This window comes from Macaca thibetana, chromosome 4 (assembly GCF_024542745.1).
Source record: "Macaca thibetana thibetana isolate TM-01 chromosome 4, ASM2454274v1, whole genome shotgun sequence".
Lineage (NCBI taxonomy): Eukaryota > Metazoa > Chordata > Mammalia > Primates > Cercopithecidae > Macaca > Macaca thibetana.
The window spans coordinates 80,157,482-80,177,866 of record NC_065581.1 but is presented as its reverse complement, the minus strand read 5'-3'; the positions used below and the strand labels follow the sequence as shown (position 1 = coordinate 80,177,866).

The 20,385-nt window shown below is 38.7% G+C and overlaps 1 protein-coding gene across 4 annotated transcripts in view; it reads left to right on the top strand.

Annotated features, from left to right (window-relative positions):
• Positions 1-20,385, top strand: part of UBE3D (ubiquitin protein ligase E3D) — a 179,784-nt gene that overhangs the window by 38,380 nt on the left and 121,019 nt on the right. For all 4 annotated transcript variants that reach the window (XM_050788165.1, XM_050788164.1, XM_050788167.1 and 1 more), the window contains 3 exons: positions 2,243-2,312; positions 3,734-3,842; positions 7,135-7,298. In XM_050788165.1, the coding sequence (XP_050644122.1) occupies positions 2,243-2,312; positions 3,734-3,842; positions 7,135-7,298 (343 nt within the window). The remainder of the gene's footprint in view (positions 1-2,242; positions 2,313-3,733; positions 3,843-7,134; positions 7,299-20,385) is intronic.

Here is a 20,385-nt window from a genome sequence, read left to right as displayed (position 1 = left end):
GTAGAGACAGGTTGTTGCTTTGTTGTCCAGGATGGTCTCAAACTCCTGGGCTTCAAGTGATCCTCCTGGCTTGGCCTTCCAAAGTGCTGGGATTAAGTGTGAGCCACTGTACCTGGCCAACAACACCATTTTTAATGACAGCCTCATTTTTAATTATTTCTGGTTTTAATTTGACCTATTTAAAATTTGAAACATGCATGGAATTATGTTGCCTGAATATCTGTTTAACCCATCCTCAATTTTTAGACACTTGTTTTCAGTATTTTTCTATTGATATTATTATGAGTATCACTATAGATAAGTGTTTTCATATACCAGTGTGTATTTTTTTGAAATAAATTCTTATATGTTTAATTATGGTGTCACAATACATATACAATTTTTTGTTTGTTTGTTTGTTTTTAAGACGGAGTCACATTCTGTCACCCAGGCTGGAGTGCAGTGGCGCGATCTCAGCTCACTGCAACATCCGCCTCCCGGTTTCAAGCAATTCTCCTGCCTCACCCTCCTAAGTAGCTGGGACTATGGGCGTGGGTCACTGCGCCTAGCTAATTTTTGTATTTTTAGTAGAGACAGGGTTTCACCATGTTGGCCAGGCTGGTCTCAAACACCTGACCCCAGGTGATCTGCCTGCCTCGGCCTCCCAAAGTGCTGGGATTACAGGCGTGAGGTGTGATTGTATATGTAGGCACCCAGCCCTACATGCACAATTTTAAGGCCTTTGCCAAGTGGCTTTCCAGAAGTCTGTCATTTTCAATTCTCACAGCAGTGTGTGAATAAGCATATCCATCTATGTGAATAAGTGTATCCAGCACTACACCTTATCATTTTAAAATATTTTGTTTGATGCAAAAAAAAAAATGTTATTTTGATGTACATTTTCTTCATTGTTAGTGAGATTAAACTTTCTTAGATTTTTTTTAGAACTCCAAGATGGTTGTGTTCACATTTATGTCTATTAAATATCTATTTAAAGTTTTCTGTAAGCAATCAGATAACCAGATTTAGTGAGAATTGTACATCAATAGAGTCATTGAGATTCTGGGTAGATTCTAATGTGAGGTTCACTGCATCTGTGTTTCGGGTGCTATGAGTAAAAACCCCTTTTCAGATAGGAGCACTCAAACATCAAAGGCAAAGTGGGTATAGTTAGCGTAATGGACAGAAAGTCATGGCAACAATTGGAATAATCTGAGTTATTCAGTCATATGGTGTTTGCTAGTTGATCATGGTGTTGTCTAGAAGTGAAATAGATAGCAAGCCTGCTAAAATCTTACTTGATTTGTATAAGCAGAAAGTTCTGCCAAGTGAATAAAAGTTGAGCTTGCATCATAAAAACAGAGAGTCCTGGCCCCTCAATTCTCACATTTGAGCCTTTGTAGACCCAGGAACTCTTGAATGAAGGAAAGGGCAGATGCCCTCAATGAAAAACCCTAGTATGCTACCTAAAATTTATACTGTTAATCTTTCTCCCAGCCTTCCACAAAGGGAACCATGGCCTTTCTCAGGGTAACAGTTCCGCATGTGCACTGGGGAAAAGGAAATAATCACCCCTTTTGGGACTGCTGGACACTGGTTCTAAATGAACACCAATTCTAGAAGACCCAAAACATCACTGTGGCCCTCCAGTTAGAGTAGGGGATGGGGTCAGGTGATCAATAGAGTTTTAGCTCAGGTCCATCTCACAGTGGGTCCAGTGGATCCCTGAATACTTCCTGTGATTATTTCCTGAATTCCAGAGTGCTTAACTCAAATTAACACACTTAGCAGCTGACAGAATCCCCGCTTTAGTTCCCCAACATGTGAGTTGAGGCTATTTTGGTAGAAAAGGCCAAGTGGAAGCCATTAGAACTGCCTTTATCTGGGAAAATAGTACATCAAAACCAAAGACAAACCAGAAGTCTTTTTCATTGACTTACAGGTTTGTAGCTATTCTGTAGAATTGAGGAAACCCAGTGACTAATTTCTATCTAAGTGCACTATGCCTGTGATGTGACAACTTTTATAATCTTCCATATGTGTGAGCAGAATCTCTGGGCATTATTTTCTAAAAAGACACAGAAGCTTCAGAACTATCTCCTTGTAGTGACCAATGCTTTGTCTTCTGAAACTAAGTAGTTTTGGGAAAATGTTACCAGTATGTTTAATATTTAGTTTGGAATATTATAATTTGGAGTCAACAGGCCCACAATAAAATTATTAGTGTATTGGGGAGAGTCTTAATTTTCTTTTTTGTTTCTAGAAACCACCAAGTTTTACATGACAGAGATAATCATTCAGTCATCTGAGAGGAGTTTCCCCATCATACCAAGGTACAAATAGCAAATTACATTTATTTGTAATTTCTTTTTTTCCCCTATTCAGACCTTTTTTTTATTTTTAATTTTTTGGTTTTGAATTTATTTTTTATTTTAATAGGTTTTTGGGAACAGATGATGTTTACTTACATGAATAGTGATGATTTCTGAGATTTGGGTGCACCCATCACCCAATCAGTCAGTGTTCACTGTACTCAATGTGTAGTCTTTTATCTCTTACCTCTCCCCCCGCCTTTTCCCCAAGTCCTCAAAGTCCATTGTATTATTCTTATGCCTTTGCATCCTCATAACTTAGTTCCCACTTATGAAGGAGAACATACGATGTTTGGTTTTCCATTCCTGAGTTATTTCAATTAGAATAATAGTCTCCAATTACGTCCAGGATGCTGTGATTGCCATTATTTCGTTCCTTTTTGTGGCTAAGTAGTATTGCATGGTATATATTTGTAATTCCAAATTTAGGAAAAAGGAAGTACAATTGATGATATGGGAATTCATTTTTATTCATACCTTTCTTTATTTGGAAAAGGAAAGAGAAAGCCTTTTAGATAGTTGAACCAAACCACACATATAAAAGATTTGAGGAATTAAAAAAATGTTTTGCTCCATATAGTGCTGTAGACAAATGTGCTCTTATAAATCTTCTAATTCTGAAAGTTTTCTATGCTTATTTCTATGTGCCAGATATCTAGAATTTTATCACCTAGTCACCAATAAGTTTTTTGAATAGCTTCTGGTTTTAATTTGAATTATTTAAAATTTGAAACATAGGTCAGTTTCAAATGACTCCTGTGTTTTAAAAACATTGTACTTAGCCCCTAAATCTATTAGTGTTTTTATTTCTTTGACTTTTTAGTTTGCAAACAAGTTAACCATGATATGCCTTTATTCCTGTTTATTTGTTGATATCCTAAAATTATGGCAATCTGAGTATAGCCTTGAACTTTATCGTTATGTAAATACTTGGATTCTGTACCTCAGAGCTGACACTTTAGGGACACTTTCCATCCAAATGGAAGAAAATGTAGACAATACTGTCTGATGTTTGGAAGGAAATTTCTTGCCTCCTTTTGTAAGTTAGTTATTCTCTGTTTAATATGCTACAGCACAAATGGAGTATTGACTTGTTCTAACATGGTATTTTTTTATTCAGTAGGGGTGAATAGTTAGGTTTGGTGTGGAAAGTGTATTAAGGATTGGAGAATAGATTTGAAGAAGAATGGAGCAAAGCTGAATACATTAAACTATATTAAAATCCACATCAGTGTGGATTGTGAGGGAATGAGCAGTACATAGAAAAGTCTGGAATGTGGATGTCTCTGCCTTTTAGGTACCCTGTGGGTATTTTTTGCTTATCTTACCAGTTAGAGTTATTATGAGACACACGTTTTGAAAATTGGTTTCTGTTCAAACAGGTCTCGGTTTGTCCAGAGCGTGATCACCCAGTGTCTGGTGCAGCTCTCCTCTGCTAGAAGTACTTTTAGATTCAGGATTCAAGGTCAGGACGACAAAGTGTATATCTTGGTAAGAAATTATTTTATCCAGCTTTTGTAGCCTAGGAATCCAAGGTCTCAGAATTCTTTAGTTTTTTCATTTTTTTTTCTTAATTCTCAGGTGTGGAAAATAAGTGATTAAAAATGTTAATATCAGGCTGGGCATGGTGACTTATGCCTGTAATCCCAGCCCTTTGGGAAGCCAAAGTAGGGGGATCACTTGAGGTCAGTAGTTCGAGACCAGCCTGGCCAACATGGGGAAACCCCATCTCTACTAAAAATACAAAAATTAGCCTGGTGGATGGCCCATGCCTGTAGTCCCAGCTACTCAGGAAGCTGATGCAGGAGAATCGCTTAAAGTCGGGAGGTAGAGGTTGCAGTGAGCCAAGATGGTGCCACTGCACTTAAGCCTGGGTGACAGAGCAAGACTCCATCTTTTTAAAAAAAAAAGTTAATATCAGTTTAATTCATAAATCAAACTCCCTTAATTTAATAGCAGATGATCAAGTGCCTCTATGTACTAGTTACTAGGGATACAGAGAAAATTCCTGATTCCTGCTATTTAGAAGCTCATACCACAAAATCAGGGGTTTTTTTTCTTTGTTTTGAGATGGAGTCTCGCTCTGTTCCCCAGGCTGGAGTGCGGCGGCACGATCTTGGCTCACTGCAAGCTCAGCCTCCTGGGTTCACGCCATTCTCCTGCCTCAGCCTCCCGAGTAGCTGGGACTACAGGCACCCGTCACCACGCCCAGTTAATTTTTTTGTAGAGATGGGGTTTCACCGTGTTAGCCAGGATGGTCTCGATCTCCTGACCTCGTTATCCACCTGCCTTGGCCTCCCAAAGTGCTGGGATTACAGGCATGAGCCACTGCGCCTGGCCAAAATCAGATTTTTTACTCTCAGTTTGTAATGGCTTTTTTTTGGTCACTATAACACTATTCTGTCTCACCTTTTTTTTTTTCTATTTTGTACTCTTATGTTTAGAATATGTCCTATTGCTCCTGTTTGTTTTTTGTTTTTTTGAGATAAGGTCTTACTCTGTCACACAGGCTGGAGTGCGGTGGCAGGATTATGGCTCACCACAGCCTCGACTTCCCAGGCTAAAGTGATCCTCCCACCTCAGCCTTCTAAATAGCTGAGACTCCAGGCCTACTCCACCATTCCCAAACAATTTTTTAATTTTGGAGATGAGGTCTTGCTATGTTGCCCAGGCTGGTCTTGAACTCCTGGGCTGAGGTAATCCTCCCACTTTGGCCTCCCAAACTGTTGGGATTATAGTGGGATTACAGGCATGAGCCACCATACCTGGACTTCTTTTGTTGTTTTTAGTTGCTCTGATTCTGTGATATTTGAGAAATAGTGGCAATTTTTGAGGAAGAGGCTTTGTGGCTAACAATCATCCCAGCATGTACTACTAGAGCCTAATATTACACTGCCTCTATTAAAAATAGTGTCCTTCAGAAACAAATTTTGAGCATTTATCTGGATAACCAAGAATCATAGCCCAAATATCCTCTCTACTTCTACATCTATTTTATTCAACCAGTAAACATGTATGGATCACTTCTTATATGAAAGACACTGTTCCAGGTGCTCAAGGTAGAGCCCAAATGCCTTTATGAAACTAAAAAGCTAATATGGAAACATAGTAACAAAAAAGAGGGAAGGGCCTGAGGTTGCTGTTAGGTGTGACTCTGTAGCTGGCCATCCCTTATGAGGACCCTATGCTCTTCTAATTGTAGATAATTTCTATGAAAACCTAAAATATTTTCTGACTGATTTTGATACTAAATATACCTCACAGTTATCTGAAATCAGTTTTACTTTTTATTTTATTCTAAGATTTCAAATTGAAAATCAGGAGTAGGAACTTCTGAAACTTTCTAACATATATTTAGATTTTTCTTTTTTATAAAATATTCTTGAAACACAATCAGGGACCATGAAGAACATAAAATGTTCCTTTTCTTGCCTTGCTATATCATACTATTCAGGGGGCAATCAGTAATAACAGTCTGATATGTGTACTTCATTATTTTTATTCTTTCCATATACGACTATATATATGTACACTCACAGGTGTTTATCTATTTGTAAAAAAAAAAAAAAAAAAACCAGTATCATATGATTAGTGTTTTTCTGCAACCTGCTTGCTTCACAGTATGTATCTTGAGGATTGTTTTTGTTAGTTTAAATGTAGGTCTGGCTCTTTAATGACTGGAATTTTGCTGTATGGCTGATAAGACTGAACTGCAATGAAAATAATCTTTGCCTGTATCTTTTAGTACTTCTTTATAAATGGATCTTTCTAATGTAATATAGTATTAGAATTTGTGTATTTGAAACTCAGGTAATTATCACCTTGCAAAAAAAGTTGTACTAATTTATCTTTTATAGTAGGCATTCTTGGTGTGCCACCCAGACCCCATACTGGGTTGATGCACCCATTCCCAGCTGCTGACAGTGTTGGCTAATAATGGCTCACAGCTGCCCCCTTCTCCAGAGACTTCCTTTTCAGATGACAGGGGTTGCCTTGCCCAGAAGTTACCTGTCTGCCACAATCCCGTCTCCCTGACTTACCCCTTCTTGGTCAGCCCACTGCCAGTGATTTGATCCTGGGGCACAGAAAGCTAGGGACTCTTGTCTCAAAGTAGAACAAACTCTGTAGGTGGGATTCATGCTGTAGAACTCCCCCATTGATCAGGCCAAAACCAGACTCCAGATGATTCTATATCCTTAATTAGCTCTTTCCCCTTCCTTATCCCATTTCCTTCACTTTTCTCCTGTGAGTTCTCCCTCAGTGAATCACATGCATCCAAATCCCAAAACACTTTACCAGCAGTGTATTGGAATGCCCACTTCAAACCCCTTTTCTGAACTAGATGTTATCAATCCTTTTATATTTGCCAATCTGATCAATTAAAAATGGTGGCACACAATTTCACATTTATTAGTTACATTAAGATTCTAATATATGTTTATGTATCTTTTATTTCTTCTGTTAATTCTGTTCATATTCTTTGCCTGTATTTCTCTCGGGCTGTTTTACCTCCTTACTGAAGCTCTGTATATTATAGATAATAACGTTGTTACTTATGTGTATTTTCTCTGAGTCAGTTGTCTTTTTTTTTTTTTAACTTTATGTCAATTGCTCTACCAAGTGTTATATTTTGAAAGGCCTACCTAGCTTTAAAATTATGTACATGATTCTCATATTTATTTTTTCTGGGATTTTCATAGTCTCTTTTTTGTTTTTGAAAAGTCATAAGATATGGATAAGGTGACAATATTCTTATACTTGGACTTTCTCTTCACATCTTTAGCTGTGGCTTTTAAATTCAGACAGTTTGGTGATTGAATCATTGAGAAATTCTAAATATATCAAAAAATTCCCATTGTTGGAAGACACATTGAAAGCAGATTCTAGTTCTGCCTGGAATGCTATCAAGGTCCTCTACCAGCCATGCATCAAAAGCAGGAATGAAAGGTAAGTTGTGCATTTGTTTTCTCATCCACATTATGTTTTATCTTTTGTTGTCATGTTGGTGTTAAGAAATTAATGAATTAAATGCCACTATACCCCTTCCCTGCTTGAAGCTTCTAGGAGCCATACTGCTAAATATTATATGTTTAAAATAGGTTGAATTATTACAGATGATTCATGCTAATATGCAGAAAGCTTGCTTTTACCAAAAATTATTTTTTTTTCTTGTAATCTAAGCTGTCTGTACATATGGCTGCAGTACTAAATCCGACTTCAACAGTGATGAATATTTACCAATAAGCACTTTCCAGGCATCAGGATACAATAATGAACAAAACACAGCCCCTACCTCTTAGCATTGTTGTTCTAATGGGGGAAGGCAGACCATAAACAAAACAGATTCTTATGTCTCTTACTATGTGTCAGGCACTCATCTAAGAACTCATAGGTCATTTAAGCCTAACAACAACCTGTGTGGTAGGTACTATTATCATCCCCACTTTAAAGATAAGCACACTAAGATACTGGTAGTAAATTACTCTAGTGAAAAATGAAACAAGGTAAGGTAGTTGGCGAGGGGTAGGATGGGAGTAGGATGTTGTCATTTTATATTGCAAAGTCAGGAAAGATTCCTTAGATAAAGTGATATTTAAGCAGATAACTTGAAGGAAGTGAAGTGCTGAGCCATATCTGATGGAAGATCATTCCCAGAAAAGGAAACAGCAGGTATTCTTATTGTAACAGAATCAAAGTTTGTACTTGTCCTGTACTCTCAGATGGGTTTGATCAAATTTGTCCTAAGGACGGAAGGATCTTAGTCTTTTTCTGGAAAGTAAATAAGACATTGAAAAAATTAATTATGTTTCTTATGCAAGTAGTACCAGTCATAAAAGATCCAAACACTAAGAGACATATGTAAGGTAAAATTATATCCCTCTCCAGAAGTAAAACGTTTGTTGTGTACTCTTCCACTTCTTTTTCCATTCATTTTGCACCTAAACGTGTATTTTTTTACACTTAAGCCCATGTCTTAGAGATTCTTTCCATGTCAGTGCTTGACATTTTGTGAAATGGAGGTACTATAAATTACTTAGCCATTTTTCTTTTAATGGATATTTGGTTTATTACTTTTTTGCTGTTATAATTAGTGTTGTAATCTTGTATATTTGTTTTCTGATTATAAGTTTTCTATATTAGAGGAATTTCTAGAGATACAATTGTTGAGTCAAAGGGTATGGACATTTAAAATTTTGAGAGGTAGTATCAAATTATTTTGTAAAAAGGTATCATGAATTTATACTCCCACCTGAAGTTTTTATAAATGTCCATTACCCTGAATTCTCACTGAAATTTCCATTTAGACTTTTGCCTATCTGATGTGATTCTAAAGGAAACAGGTACTTGACACTATCCTTATATTTTATTGAGGCATGTTCAATGGATGCATCTCAGTTTTATGCTTTTGAGACTCTTTTTGAGGGCTTGGATTTTTTTTTTTTTTTTTGGTGCCCTTATACGTAGTCAACTATTAAGCTCTACATTGATTATATTTTCTTTTGATGTCTGTGTGTGTGTGTGTGTGTGTGTGTATCTTTATATATTTAGGTTTATATCATCAAATTTATTAAAACCCTTTATATTCATCTTTTCTATTTATTGAAATGTGGACTTTTCTGACAGGTATGTTGAATCTTACATTATGATTATGTAAGTAATTTTCTTCTGTTTTGATTCTAGTTTTCACATTATATATTTTAAAGCTGTATTGTTAGAGAAATAAAAGCATGACAACTAATTGAGTATACTATCAATAGGAGATTTTGCTCTTCTTCAATTTAATGCTAGTTTTTGTTTCATTCTAATTTGCTGTGATGGTTAATAGTAAGTGTCAACTTGATTAGATTGAAGGATGCAAAGTATTGGTCCTAGGTGTGTCTGTGAGGGTGTTGCCAAAGGAGATTAACATTTGAGTCAGTGGGCTGGGGAAAGGCAGACCCACCCTTAATCTGGGTGGGCACCATCTAATCAGCTGCCAGAATGGCTGGAATATAAAGCAGGCAGAAAAACATGAAAAGACTAGACTGACTTAGCCTCCCAGCCTACATCTTTCTCTAGTGCTAGATGCTTCTTGCCCTTGAACATTGGACTCCAAGTTCTTCAGCTTTGGGATTAGGACTGGCTTCCTTGCTCCTCAGCTTATAGATGGCCTATTGTGGGACCTTGAGATTGTGTGAGTTAATATGATCATATATGTGTGTGTGTGTGTATATATACATATATATGAAGATTTATATATTTATATATGAAGAGATATATATATGGCTTTTTATATATGAAGAATTAAATATATGTATAAAAAGATTTACAAATATATGTCTATATATTCTATTAGTTCTGTCCCTCTAGAGAGCCCTGACTAATACGGATTTTGATACCAGGAGTGGTTCTAGAGGAACAGAATATTAAGGATAGAGTTCTTTCATTGGTTTTGAGGTTTCTGGAGTTGGTTGCTTAATATGATTACATCCAAAAATGCTAAGGTCTCTACTTCTGATAACATGGAGAACACTGATAGTCCTTGGCATGAACTGTTAACAGAGTTATGCACAGTAAATACATTTGACACTCCTGATTCACTGCTCATGAGAGGCAAGGAGTTTAGTGACTCTCCGCATAATGCCTTTGACTATATTAAGGAACATAATGAAGTTGGTTGGTTGCTCCTAAGTTCACTGGACAAAGTGATGAAAGAAAATGATGAACTCAGGGATTCTAACTCCCAGCTTCAGAAACAGATACGGAGCCTCAAATCTGCTAAGATCGCCTTGAGTGAGAATCTTATCTCCTGTAGAGAAAGAGTTGAAATTGTGGAAAATCAGACACAAGTTTATCATGTGAGTGACTGACCTGCAATGAAAAGTGTATGCACAGCCTCACCAGGTGTCTACTGTTAAAGTGAGGGGATTAATCGGGAAAAAATGGGACCCTGAAACTTGGAATGGGGATATGTGGGAGGACCCTGATGAAGCTGGGGATACTGAGCTTATAAACTCTAAGGAACCTTTCTTGCCAGAAGACACAGCTTCCCCATCCCCAGTAGTGGCAACATCCCCTTTCCAACCCATGCTGCCATCAGCATTTCCACCTTTGTCTGAGGAGATAAACCCTTTACTGCCTGAGGCAATAGCGATGGCCTCCCCAGAGGCAGTTTCCAAGCAAGATAATGTTGATTCTCCTCAGGAGCCACCCCCAAAACCTCTGTTTGCTTCTAGACCTATAACTAGACTAGAGTCTCAGTGGACCCCTAGAGGTGAGGTTGAGAGTAAGACCCATGAAGAGGTGTACTACAAGTGAAAAGAACTGCTTGAGTTTTCTAATGTATATAAACAGAAATCTGGAAAACAGGCATGGGAATGGATATTAAGGGTGTGGGATAATGGTGGAAGGAATATAGAGTTGGATTAGACTGAATTTATTGATTTGGGCCCACTAATTAGGGATTCTTCATTTAATATTACAGCTTGGGGAGTTACAAAAGGTTCTAATAGTTTATTTGCTCGGTTAGCTGAAAGATGGATTAAAAATGGCCCACTGTGAGTGAGCTGGAAATGCCTGATCTCTCTTCGTTTAATGTAGAGGAAGGGATGGTGGAGTGGATTAGTCTCTTTAGACCTACTCATCCCAGCTGGGAGGGTCCAGAAGATATACCCTTGACCAATGCTTTGTGAAATAGATTTGTGAAGGCAGCACCTTCATCTTTGAAGAGCCCTGTAATTGCCCTTCTCTGTATGTCAGATCTAACAGTGGGAACTGCAGTCACTCAACTACAAAATTTAAATACAATTGGAATAATTGGATCCCGAGGTGGCAGGGGCCAAGTGGTGGCACTCAGCTGTCAAAGGCAAGCTGGGCATAGCTACTGTGATGGACAGAAGAGGCAAAGCAGCAATCAGAATAATCTGACTCCTGTCGAACTCTGGCATTGGCTAATTACAATGTTCCTAGAAGTGATAGGAAGCCTACTGCATTCCTACTTAATTTATATAAGCAGAGAACTTCCAGACTAATTTGAATTATAAAAGCAGAGAATCATAGTCCCTCAATCAATTTCCAGACTTGAGCCAGTTCACATACCCAGAACCCCTTGAATGAAAGGGAGACCGGGTCCCCTTGAGGAAGGACCACTCTACACTACTGACAGTTTATGCTGTGAATCTTTCTCCCATCCTTCCCCAAGGAGACCTCCAGCCTTTTACCAGGCTAACTGTTCATTGGGCATAGGGAAATGATCAGACATTTCAGGGACTACTGGACACTGGCTCTGAGCTGACGCTGAGTCCAGGGGACCCAAAATGTCATTGTGGTCCTCCAGTTAAAATAGGGGCTTATGGAGGTCAGGTAATTGATGGAGTTTTAGCTCAGGTCTGACTTACAGTGGGTCCATTGTGTCCCTGGACTTATCCTGTGGTCATCTCCCCAGTGCCAGAATGCATGATTGACATAGACATACTTAACAACTGGTAGAACCCCCACATTGGCTCCCTGACTGTAGGTTGAGAGCCATAATGGTGGGAAAGGCCAAATGGAAACCATTAGAGCTGCCTCCACCTAGAAAAACAGTAAATCAAAACCAATATCGCATCCCTGGAGGGACTGCTGAAATTAGTGCCACCATCAAGGACTTGAAAGACGCAGGGGTGGTGATTCCTACCATATCCCTGTTCAACTCTCTTATTTGGCCTGTGCAGAAGACAGATGGCTCTTAGAGAATGAAAATGGATTATCGTAAGTGTAACAAAGTGGTGACTCTGATTGCAATTGCAGTACCAGATGTGGTTTCATTGCTTGAGCAAAGTAACACATCTCCTGGTACTTGGTATGCAGCCACTGATTTGGCAAATGCCTTTTTCTCCACTCCTGTCCGTAAGGCCCACCAGAAGCAATTTGTCTTCAGCGGACAAGGCCAGCAATATGCCTTTATTGTCCTACCTCAGGAGTATATCAACTTTGTGTCATAATCCTATTTGGAGAGACCCTGATCACTTCCCTTCTTCAAGATATAACACTGGTTTGTTATGTTGAGGACAGTATGCTGATTGAATCCAGTGATCAAGAAGTAGCAAACACACTGGACTTATTGGTGAGAGATTTGCGTGCCAGAGGATGGGAAATAAATCCAACTAAAATTCAGGGACCTTCTACCTCAGTAAAATTTCCAGGGGTCCAGTGGTGTGGAGCCTGTTGAGATATTCCTTCTAAGGTGAAGGAAAAGTTGCTGCATTTGGCCCCTCCTACAACCAAGAAAGAGGCACAACGCCTGGTAGGCCTGGTACGATTTTGGAGGCAACACGTCCCTCATTTGGGTGTGTTACTCTGACCCATTTATCGAGTTACCCAAAAGGCTGTCAGTTTTGGGTGGAGTCCAGAACAGGAGAAGGCTCTGCAACAGGTCCAGGCTGCTGTGCAAGCTGCTCTGCCACTTGGGCCATATAACCCAGCAGATCCAATGGTGCTTGAGGTGTCATTGGCAGTTAGGGATGCTGTTGGAGCCTTTGGCAGGCCCCCATAAGGGAGTCTCTGCTGTTAGCAGAGGCATCAGGATTTTGGAGCAAGGCCCTGCATCTTCTGCAGATAACTGTTCTCCTTTTGAGAAACAGATCTTGGCCTGTTACTGGGCTTTGGTGAAAACTGGATATTTGACTATGAATCATCAAGTCACCATGTGACATGAACTGGGTACTTTCTGACCTGTCTAGCCATAAAGTGGTCCTGCACAGCAGCATTCCATCATCAAATGGAAGTGGTATATACATGATTGGGCTCGAGCAGGTCCTGAAGGCACAAGTAAGTTACATGAGGAAGTGGCTCAAATGCCCATGGTCTGCACTCCTGCCACCCTGCTGTCTCTTCCCCAGCCTACACCAGTGGCCTCGTGGGGAGTTCCCTATGATCAGTTGTCAGAGGAAGAGAAGACTAGGGCCTAGTTCACAAACGGTTCTCCACGATATGCGGACACCACCTGAAAGTGGACAGCTGCAGCACTATAGCCCCTTTCTGGGACATCCTTGAATGATAACAGTGAAGGGAACTCTTCCCAGTGGGCAGAACTTGGAGCAGTGAACCTTGGATGGAAGGAGAAATGGCCAGATGTGCAATTATATACTGATTCATTGTAGCCAATGGTTTGACATGGTCAGACATTTGGAAGAAGCATGATTGGAAAATTGTGACAAAGAAATTAGGGGATGAGGTATGTGGATGGACCTCTCTGAGTGATCAAAAACTGTGAAGATAGTTGTATCCCATGTGAGAGCTTATCAACAGGTGACCTCAGCAGAGGAAGATTTTAATAATCAAGTGGATAGGATGACTCATTCTTAGCCTCTTTCCCCAGCCACCCTGTCATTGCCCAATGGGTCCATGAATAAAGTGCCCATGGTGGCAGGGATAGATGTTATGCATGGGCTCAGCAACATGAACTTCCACTCACCAAGGCTGACCTGGCTATGGCCACTGCTGAGTGCCCAGTTTGCCAGCAGCAGAGACCAACACTGAGCCCTTGATATGGCGCCATTTTTGGGGGTGATCAGCCAGCTATTTGGTGGCATATTGATTATATTGGACCTCTTCCATCATGGAAAGGGCAGAGGTTTGTCCTCAGTGGAATACACACTTTGGGTATGGATTTGCCTATCCTACACACAATGCTTCTGCAAGACTCCCATCCGAAGACTCACAGAATGCCTTATCCACCATCATGGTATTCCACACAGCACTGCCTCTGACCAAGGCACTCACTTTATGGCTAAAGAAGTGCAGCAGTGGGCTCATGCTCATTAGACTCACTGATCTTACTGTGTTCCCCATCATCCTGAAGCAGCTGGATAGAACAGTGGAATGGCCTTTTGAAGTCACAATTACAACAGCAAGTAGGTGACAATACTTTGCAGGGCTGGGGCAAAGTTCTCCAGAATGCCGTGTATGCTCTGAATCAGCATCCAGCATATGGCAGTGTTTCTCCCATAGCCAGGATTCACGGGTCCAGGAATCGAGGGGTGGAGTGGAAGTGGCACCCATAGTGATCCACTAGCAAAATGTTTGCTTCCTCTTCCTGCAACATTACTTTCCGCTGGCCTAGAGGTCTTAGTTCCAGCAGGAGCAACGCTGCCACCAGAAGACAAAACAACGATTCCATTAAACTGGAAGTTAAGATTGCCACCTGGACACTTTGGGCTCCTCCTACCTTTAAGTCAACAGGCTAAGAAGGAAGTAACAGTGTTTCCTGCGGTGAGTGACCTGGACTATCAAGATGAAATCAGTCTACTGCTCCACAATGGAAGTAAGGAAGAGTATGCATGAAATACAGGAGATCCATTAGGGCATCTCTTAGTATTACCATGCCCTGCAATTAAGGTCAATGGGAAACTACAACAGCTCAATCCAGGCAGGACTACAAATGACCCAGACCCTTCAGGAATGAAGGTTTGGTTCACTCTACCAGGAAAAAAACCACAACCTGCTGAGGTGCTTGCTGAAGGCAAAGGGAATACAGGATGGATAGTAGAAGAAGGTAGTCATCAATACCAGCTATGACCAGATGACCAGTTGCAGAAACAAGGAATGTAAGTGTCGTGAGTATTTCCTTCTCCTTTTGTTAAAAACACATTTGTGCACTTGTACTAAGAAAATATCTTCATCTTACTTCCTTTTTCCTTTATCATGTGACATAAAATTTATTGACTTCATATGAGCTTTTAAGTATTGTTAACTTTATGGAATAGAGGGTTGGGGATTGGTGCATTTCCGGTTATATGAAGGATAGTTGTATTATGTTAGGCATAATTATGACCTTCTTATTGTTTTTATTTGAAGATTATGTATGATCTCAGGAGATGTGTATGGGTATAAGTTAACAAGGGGTCTACTCGTGATGATTAATACTAAGTATAAACTTGACTGGATGCAAAGTATTGATCCTGGGTGTGTCTGTGAGGGTGTTACCAAAGGAGATTAACATTTGAGTCAGTGGGCTGGGGAAAGGCAGACCCACCCTTAATCTGGGTGGGCACCGTCTGATCAGCTGCCAGCATGGCTGGAATATAAAGTAGGCAGAAAAAACATGAAAAGACTAGACTGGCTTTGCCTCCCAGCCTACATCTTTCTCCTATGCTGGATGCTTCTTGCCCTTGAACATTGGACTCCAAGTTCTTCAGCTTTGGGATTTGGACTAGTTTCCTTGCTCTTCAGCTTACAGATGGCCTGTTGTGGCACCTTTTGATCATGTGAGTTAATACTCCTCAATAAACTCCCCTTTTAAGGTATTTATCTGTCTTATTAGTTCCATCCCTCTAGAGAACCTTACTAATACATTTGCCTGAAGTTAATACTACTATATTTACTTTTAAAAAATTGTTGATTTGTTCTTTTTGTGTTTATTTTCACCTGTCTTGTGTCATTTAATCAAGTGTATATTGCATTAAGATATACCTTATGAACTGTGTATAGCTGGATAGTTTAAAACTCCAGTAGGAGAGTCCTTCTATTTTAATGGTGAATTTAATTATTCACATTTATTGTGATTTTGATGAATTTGGACATAGTTTGCTCTTTTAGATTGGTTGCCCTCTCTGTGTCATTTCTTTCCTCCAATGATTTGGAAGCAAAAAAGAACTTTTTTGTTTACTTCAAAATGATTATTCGTGATTAACCTTAAAATTTTAATACACATTTAAATTTACTCTTTTTTTTAACTGTCAATATTTAGATTTAATTAGTATCCATACTCTTCACTGGAACAAGGAAAGACTTGGAGATTCATGTTTGTCTTTTTGCTCGCTCCCTAACCTCCTCCCTTTCCTATGTTGAATCCTTTGTGATTCTGATGATATGATGGTTGTATTTCTTCTTAAAGAAATATTAAGCTGAAGCCCTCCTCCATTTGTCTACTGTCATGCATCATGACCATGAAAGTTTTGTATCTTTATTATAAATACTTCCTTAAAAAGGTATGGTATTATTTGATATGTTCTCTTTTTGTGATTTTTTTTACTCAGTATTCTTTGTTTGATTTTTTTAATGTGATGAAGTATACTCTTTAATACTTCTTTTAACCTTGGACTGTAGTCAATCTGTGAGTATCTGAAAATTTATTATATCTATTCTGTCTCTCCAAAAACCTGTAGGATTTTCTTTTTATCCTTGGCTTTCTAAGATTTTATACAGATATGTTTAAATGTGAGCATTCACTCAAATTTTTCTCTTATGTCATAATCTCTTTTTACAGATACAATCTCTGTGATAATAATATTTTTGCTTAAAGTCTTGTTGTTTCTCTATTAATGTTTTCCTTGGGTGTTGGCTCTTCTGTTTTTGAAAACAAAGATTGAGTTTGGTACCTGTCTTTCATGGTGGTGCATTTCCCAAATGTTTGATTATTTCATTAGAATTCCTGCCCTGAAATGTAAACTCCGCGTGAACCAGGACCATCTCTGTCTTGCTCAGCTAGATAAGTACTTATAAAAGTGCTCAAAGCATTCAATTAATGTTTGTGCAATGGTGCATGGTTTTCTGCTTATCTTTGTAATATTTAGTAATCATTATTTACCTATTGGTAACTGTAGGTTCTTGTTACCATAGCCTGCCTATATGGATTAGTGAAAGATAACTCACAGGATATACTAGCATGCATGTACCAGTTTGTCTTTTGACAACTTTCAAGTATTAAGAAAAAGGTAGTAGTTTATTTTGCTGATTGTTATATTCATTATATGTAGAATCTTTACCTTTCCTTTCTTGAAGAGTATTATAAGAATCTGATGCACCTGCCTTATTACTTCACTCATTCTTAACAAATTCCTCTGACACTGGAAATATTGTGACTATAGTCTTATGTGTTCTCTTGTATTCAATTAGTAGATTTTTTAAAACTCCAACTGTCTTAGGGACAAGTTGACATCTAATAAATTAATTTGGTCACTTTAGTTTGCCTGTTGCTTATAACTACTTTTGTTGTATTTTTCCTCCTGCTATTGTTTGACGCTCTGCCCCCAAGGTACGAAGAGAAGTAGGTAAACATGCTGTGAGTTATTTACTTTGTCATTTAAGGACATTAGTGTCTTTTTGGGTGTGACTGAACAAGCTGTAGACTTCCTGGCATATTTTTGGCACAGGAGGTGGTGTATTAACTATTTTAGTCCAATTGGCTAGAACTTTTTTCTAGTGGAAGTGTGGATTGCCAGATGGTAGTCTAAAAGAGGAAAATAGCAAATGTAACTATGGTTTTATTTCCTTGAGCATACACAAAAAAGTGGCATGTAGTATTTTTAGAGTGTTCCTTCTTTCTAGCAATAGACACACATCTCTGTCAACACTCAACACTTTGAAGTGTATTGTTTTTCATCCTCCCCTCCTGCCCACTCCAGCTAGAGTTTCACATCTTGGTGAGCGCCAGTGGTTTTTTTTTTTTTTTTTACTGCTCCACATTTTGTATTGGGGAAATAATTTATTTCATATATCACATTTTTTAGTTTACTTATCAGCATTTAGATGCTAAATATTAACTTTTTGGCTTTAGATTCTATATTAACTTCTGTAGTTTAAGTCTGCCAATTCATCAGTCCACCTGTGGCCTCATATGCTCTAGACTGGGAGTAATTTAGCCTCACAGGAGACATTTGGCAATGTCTGGAGACATTTTTAGTTGTCACAACTTGGGGAACTACTGGCGTCTAGTAAATAGGGATGTTCTTAAGCATCCTTCAGTGCCAAGGAGAACTCCCACAACAAGGAATTTTTCAACCCCAAATGCCAATAGTGCCAAATTTGAGAAACCCTAATCAAGACATCTGAAATCAAACTTTGTCTGCCTTTTTCCCTCTGTGTGTTATATAGCCCACAGTTTTCTTGAAATTGTGTTTAGGCCAGCAAATAAGAAAATCTTACTATCACATGAGCCAAAATTTCTTTTTCCTTATATTTTTTACTCTTTTTGAGACAAGGTCTCACTCTGTCACCCAGACTGGAGTGTAGTGGGTCAGTCTCAGCTCACTGCAGCCTCAACCTTCTGGGCTCAAGTGATCCTCCCACCTCAGCCTCCCAGGTAGCTGGGATTACAGGTACATGTCACCACACCTAGCTACTTTTTGTATATTTATATTTTGTAGAGGTGGGATTTCGCCATGTTGCACAGACTTATCTCGAGCTGCTGGGCTGAAGTGATTCACCCACCTCAACCTCCCAAAATTTTGGGATTACAGACATAAGCAACCATACCCAGTGAGCCAAAATTTCTATTAAATATAATCCACTTTAACTTTGTTAGGTTAAACAGAATAAGTGACAAAAAACATAAATGTTTATGTCACACCTCTCTTTTTTCTGTAAGGGAAATATGAAGAATAGATTTGTTTTTATTAAATATTGATGAAGAATTTCATAGTTATCAAGCTCCTTGCTTTTGTATTTTTAGGAGAAAAAGACTTAGGAGAATGCAATTAGTAGGGAGTAAAGAAGTGTTTTTTATTTAAGCTAAAATTGAATTCTCTTCACTTTGTAAGTTACATGAGCCCTAGTATTGGTATTGGTAGTGGTTCTTCCCACCTTTTTCAAAGGATAAAATATCTAATTTAGGAATGTGGAAATTTGAGCTGAGAAGAACAATTCTACATTTGACTATTATTAATAACATTTTCTTACAAAATATATTGAGGAAAAAATGATGAAATGTTATTTTCAGCTTTAATAAAATATAGAGACTAAACTATAAACTAGTTTGGTTTCTTTATTTTGCTACATATTGCTAAATATTATCTCTAAAGTAGATGTGTTGTTTTAGCTTAAGATAGTTTTAAAAATATGTTATTTTTTCCAGTGAAGTAAAAACAAATGTAACCACACCCATATATATTTTGTAGTCCTAGAATAGTATTAGTAGTTGTCTTTACTTGTAAAGTAGTATTTCCTTATCTTTTTTTCTTTATTTCAGCAGGAAAATTGAAACTCTAATTTTAAAAATTGTATTTAAAAACACATAACACAAAATTTGCCATTTTAACCATTTTTAAGTGTATATTTCAGTAGCGTTAAGTATATTCTGTTGTTGTGAAACAGATCTCCAGAACAATTTTATCTTGCAAATCTGAAACTCCATACTCATTAAACCACAACCCTCTTTCCCACTCACCCCAGCCTCTGTTAACCACCATTCTACTTTCTACTTATGTGAATTTGACTATATTATAGTTGACTAGAGCTGCCATAGCAAAATACTACAGACTAGATGCCTTAAACAACAGACATTTATTTATTTTTTCTAGAGGCTAAAAGTCTAATTTTAGAGGGTAAAATTCCAAGATCAAGGGTTGGTTTCTCGTGAGGGCTCTCTTCCTGGCTTGTAAATGTCTGTTTTCTCTCTGTGTCCTCGCATGGCCTTTCCTCCTGTGCATGTCAAAGAAAGAGATCTCCTGTGTCTCTTCCTCTTCTGGTAAGGACAGCAGCCCTATCAGATTAGGGACCCATCTTTATGACCTCATTTAATCTTAATGACCTCCTATCTCCAAATACAGGGACATTGGGGTCCTATCTCCAAATATAGGAACATTGGGGTTAGGGCTTGAACTTACTAATTTGAAGGGACACAATTCAGTCCATAACATTGGCTACTTTTGTTTGTTTGTTTGTTTGTTTTTTGAAACAGAGTCTCACTCTGTCACTCAGGCTGGAGTGCAGTGGTGCTATCTCTGCTCACTGCAACCTCTGCCTCCCAAGTTCAAGTGATTCTCCTGCCTCAGCCTCCCAAGTAGCTGGGATTACAGGCATGAGCCACCATGCCTGGCTAATTTTTGTATTTTTAGTAAAGTTGGGGTTTCACCATGTTGGCCAGGCTGGTCTCGAATTCCTGGCCTCAAGTGATACACCCACCTCAGCTTCCCAATGTACTGGGATTATAGGTGTGAGCCACTGTGCCCAGTCAACATTGACTACTTTTTGATATCTCTTGTAAGTAGAATCATAGTGTTTGTCTTCCTGTGACTAGTTTATTTCATTTAGCATGATGTCCTCAAGTTTCATTCACATGGTAGTATGTGACAGG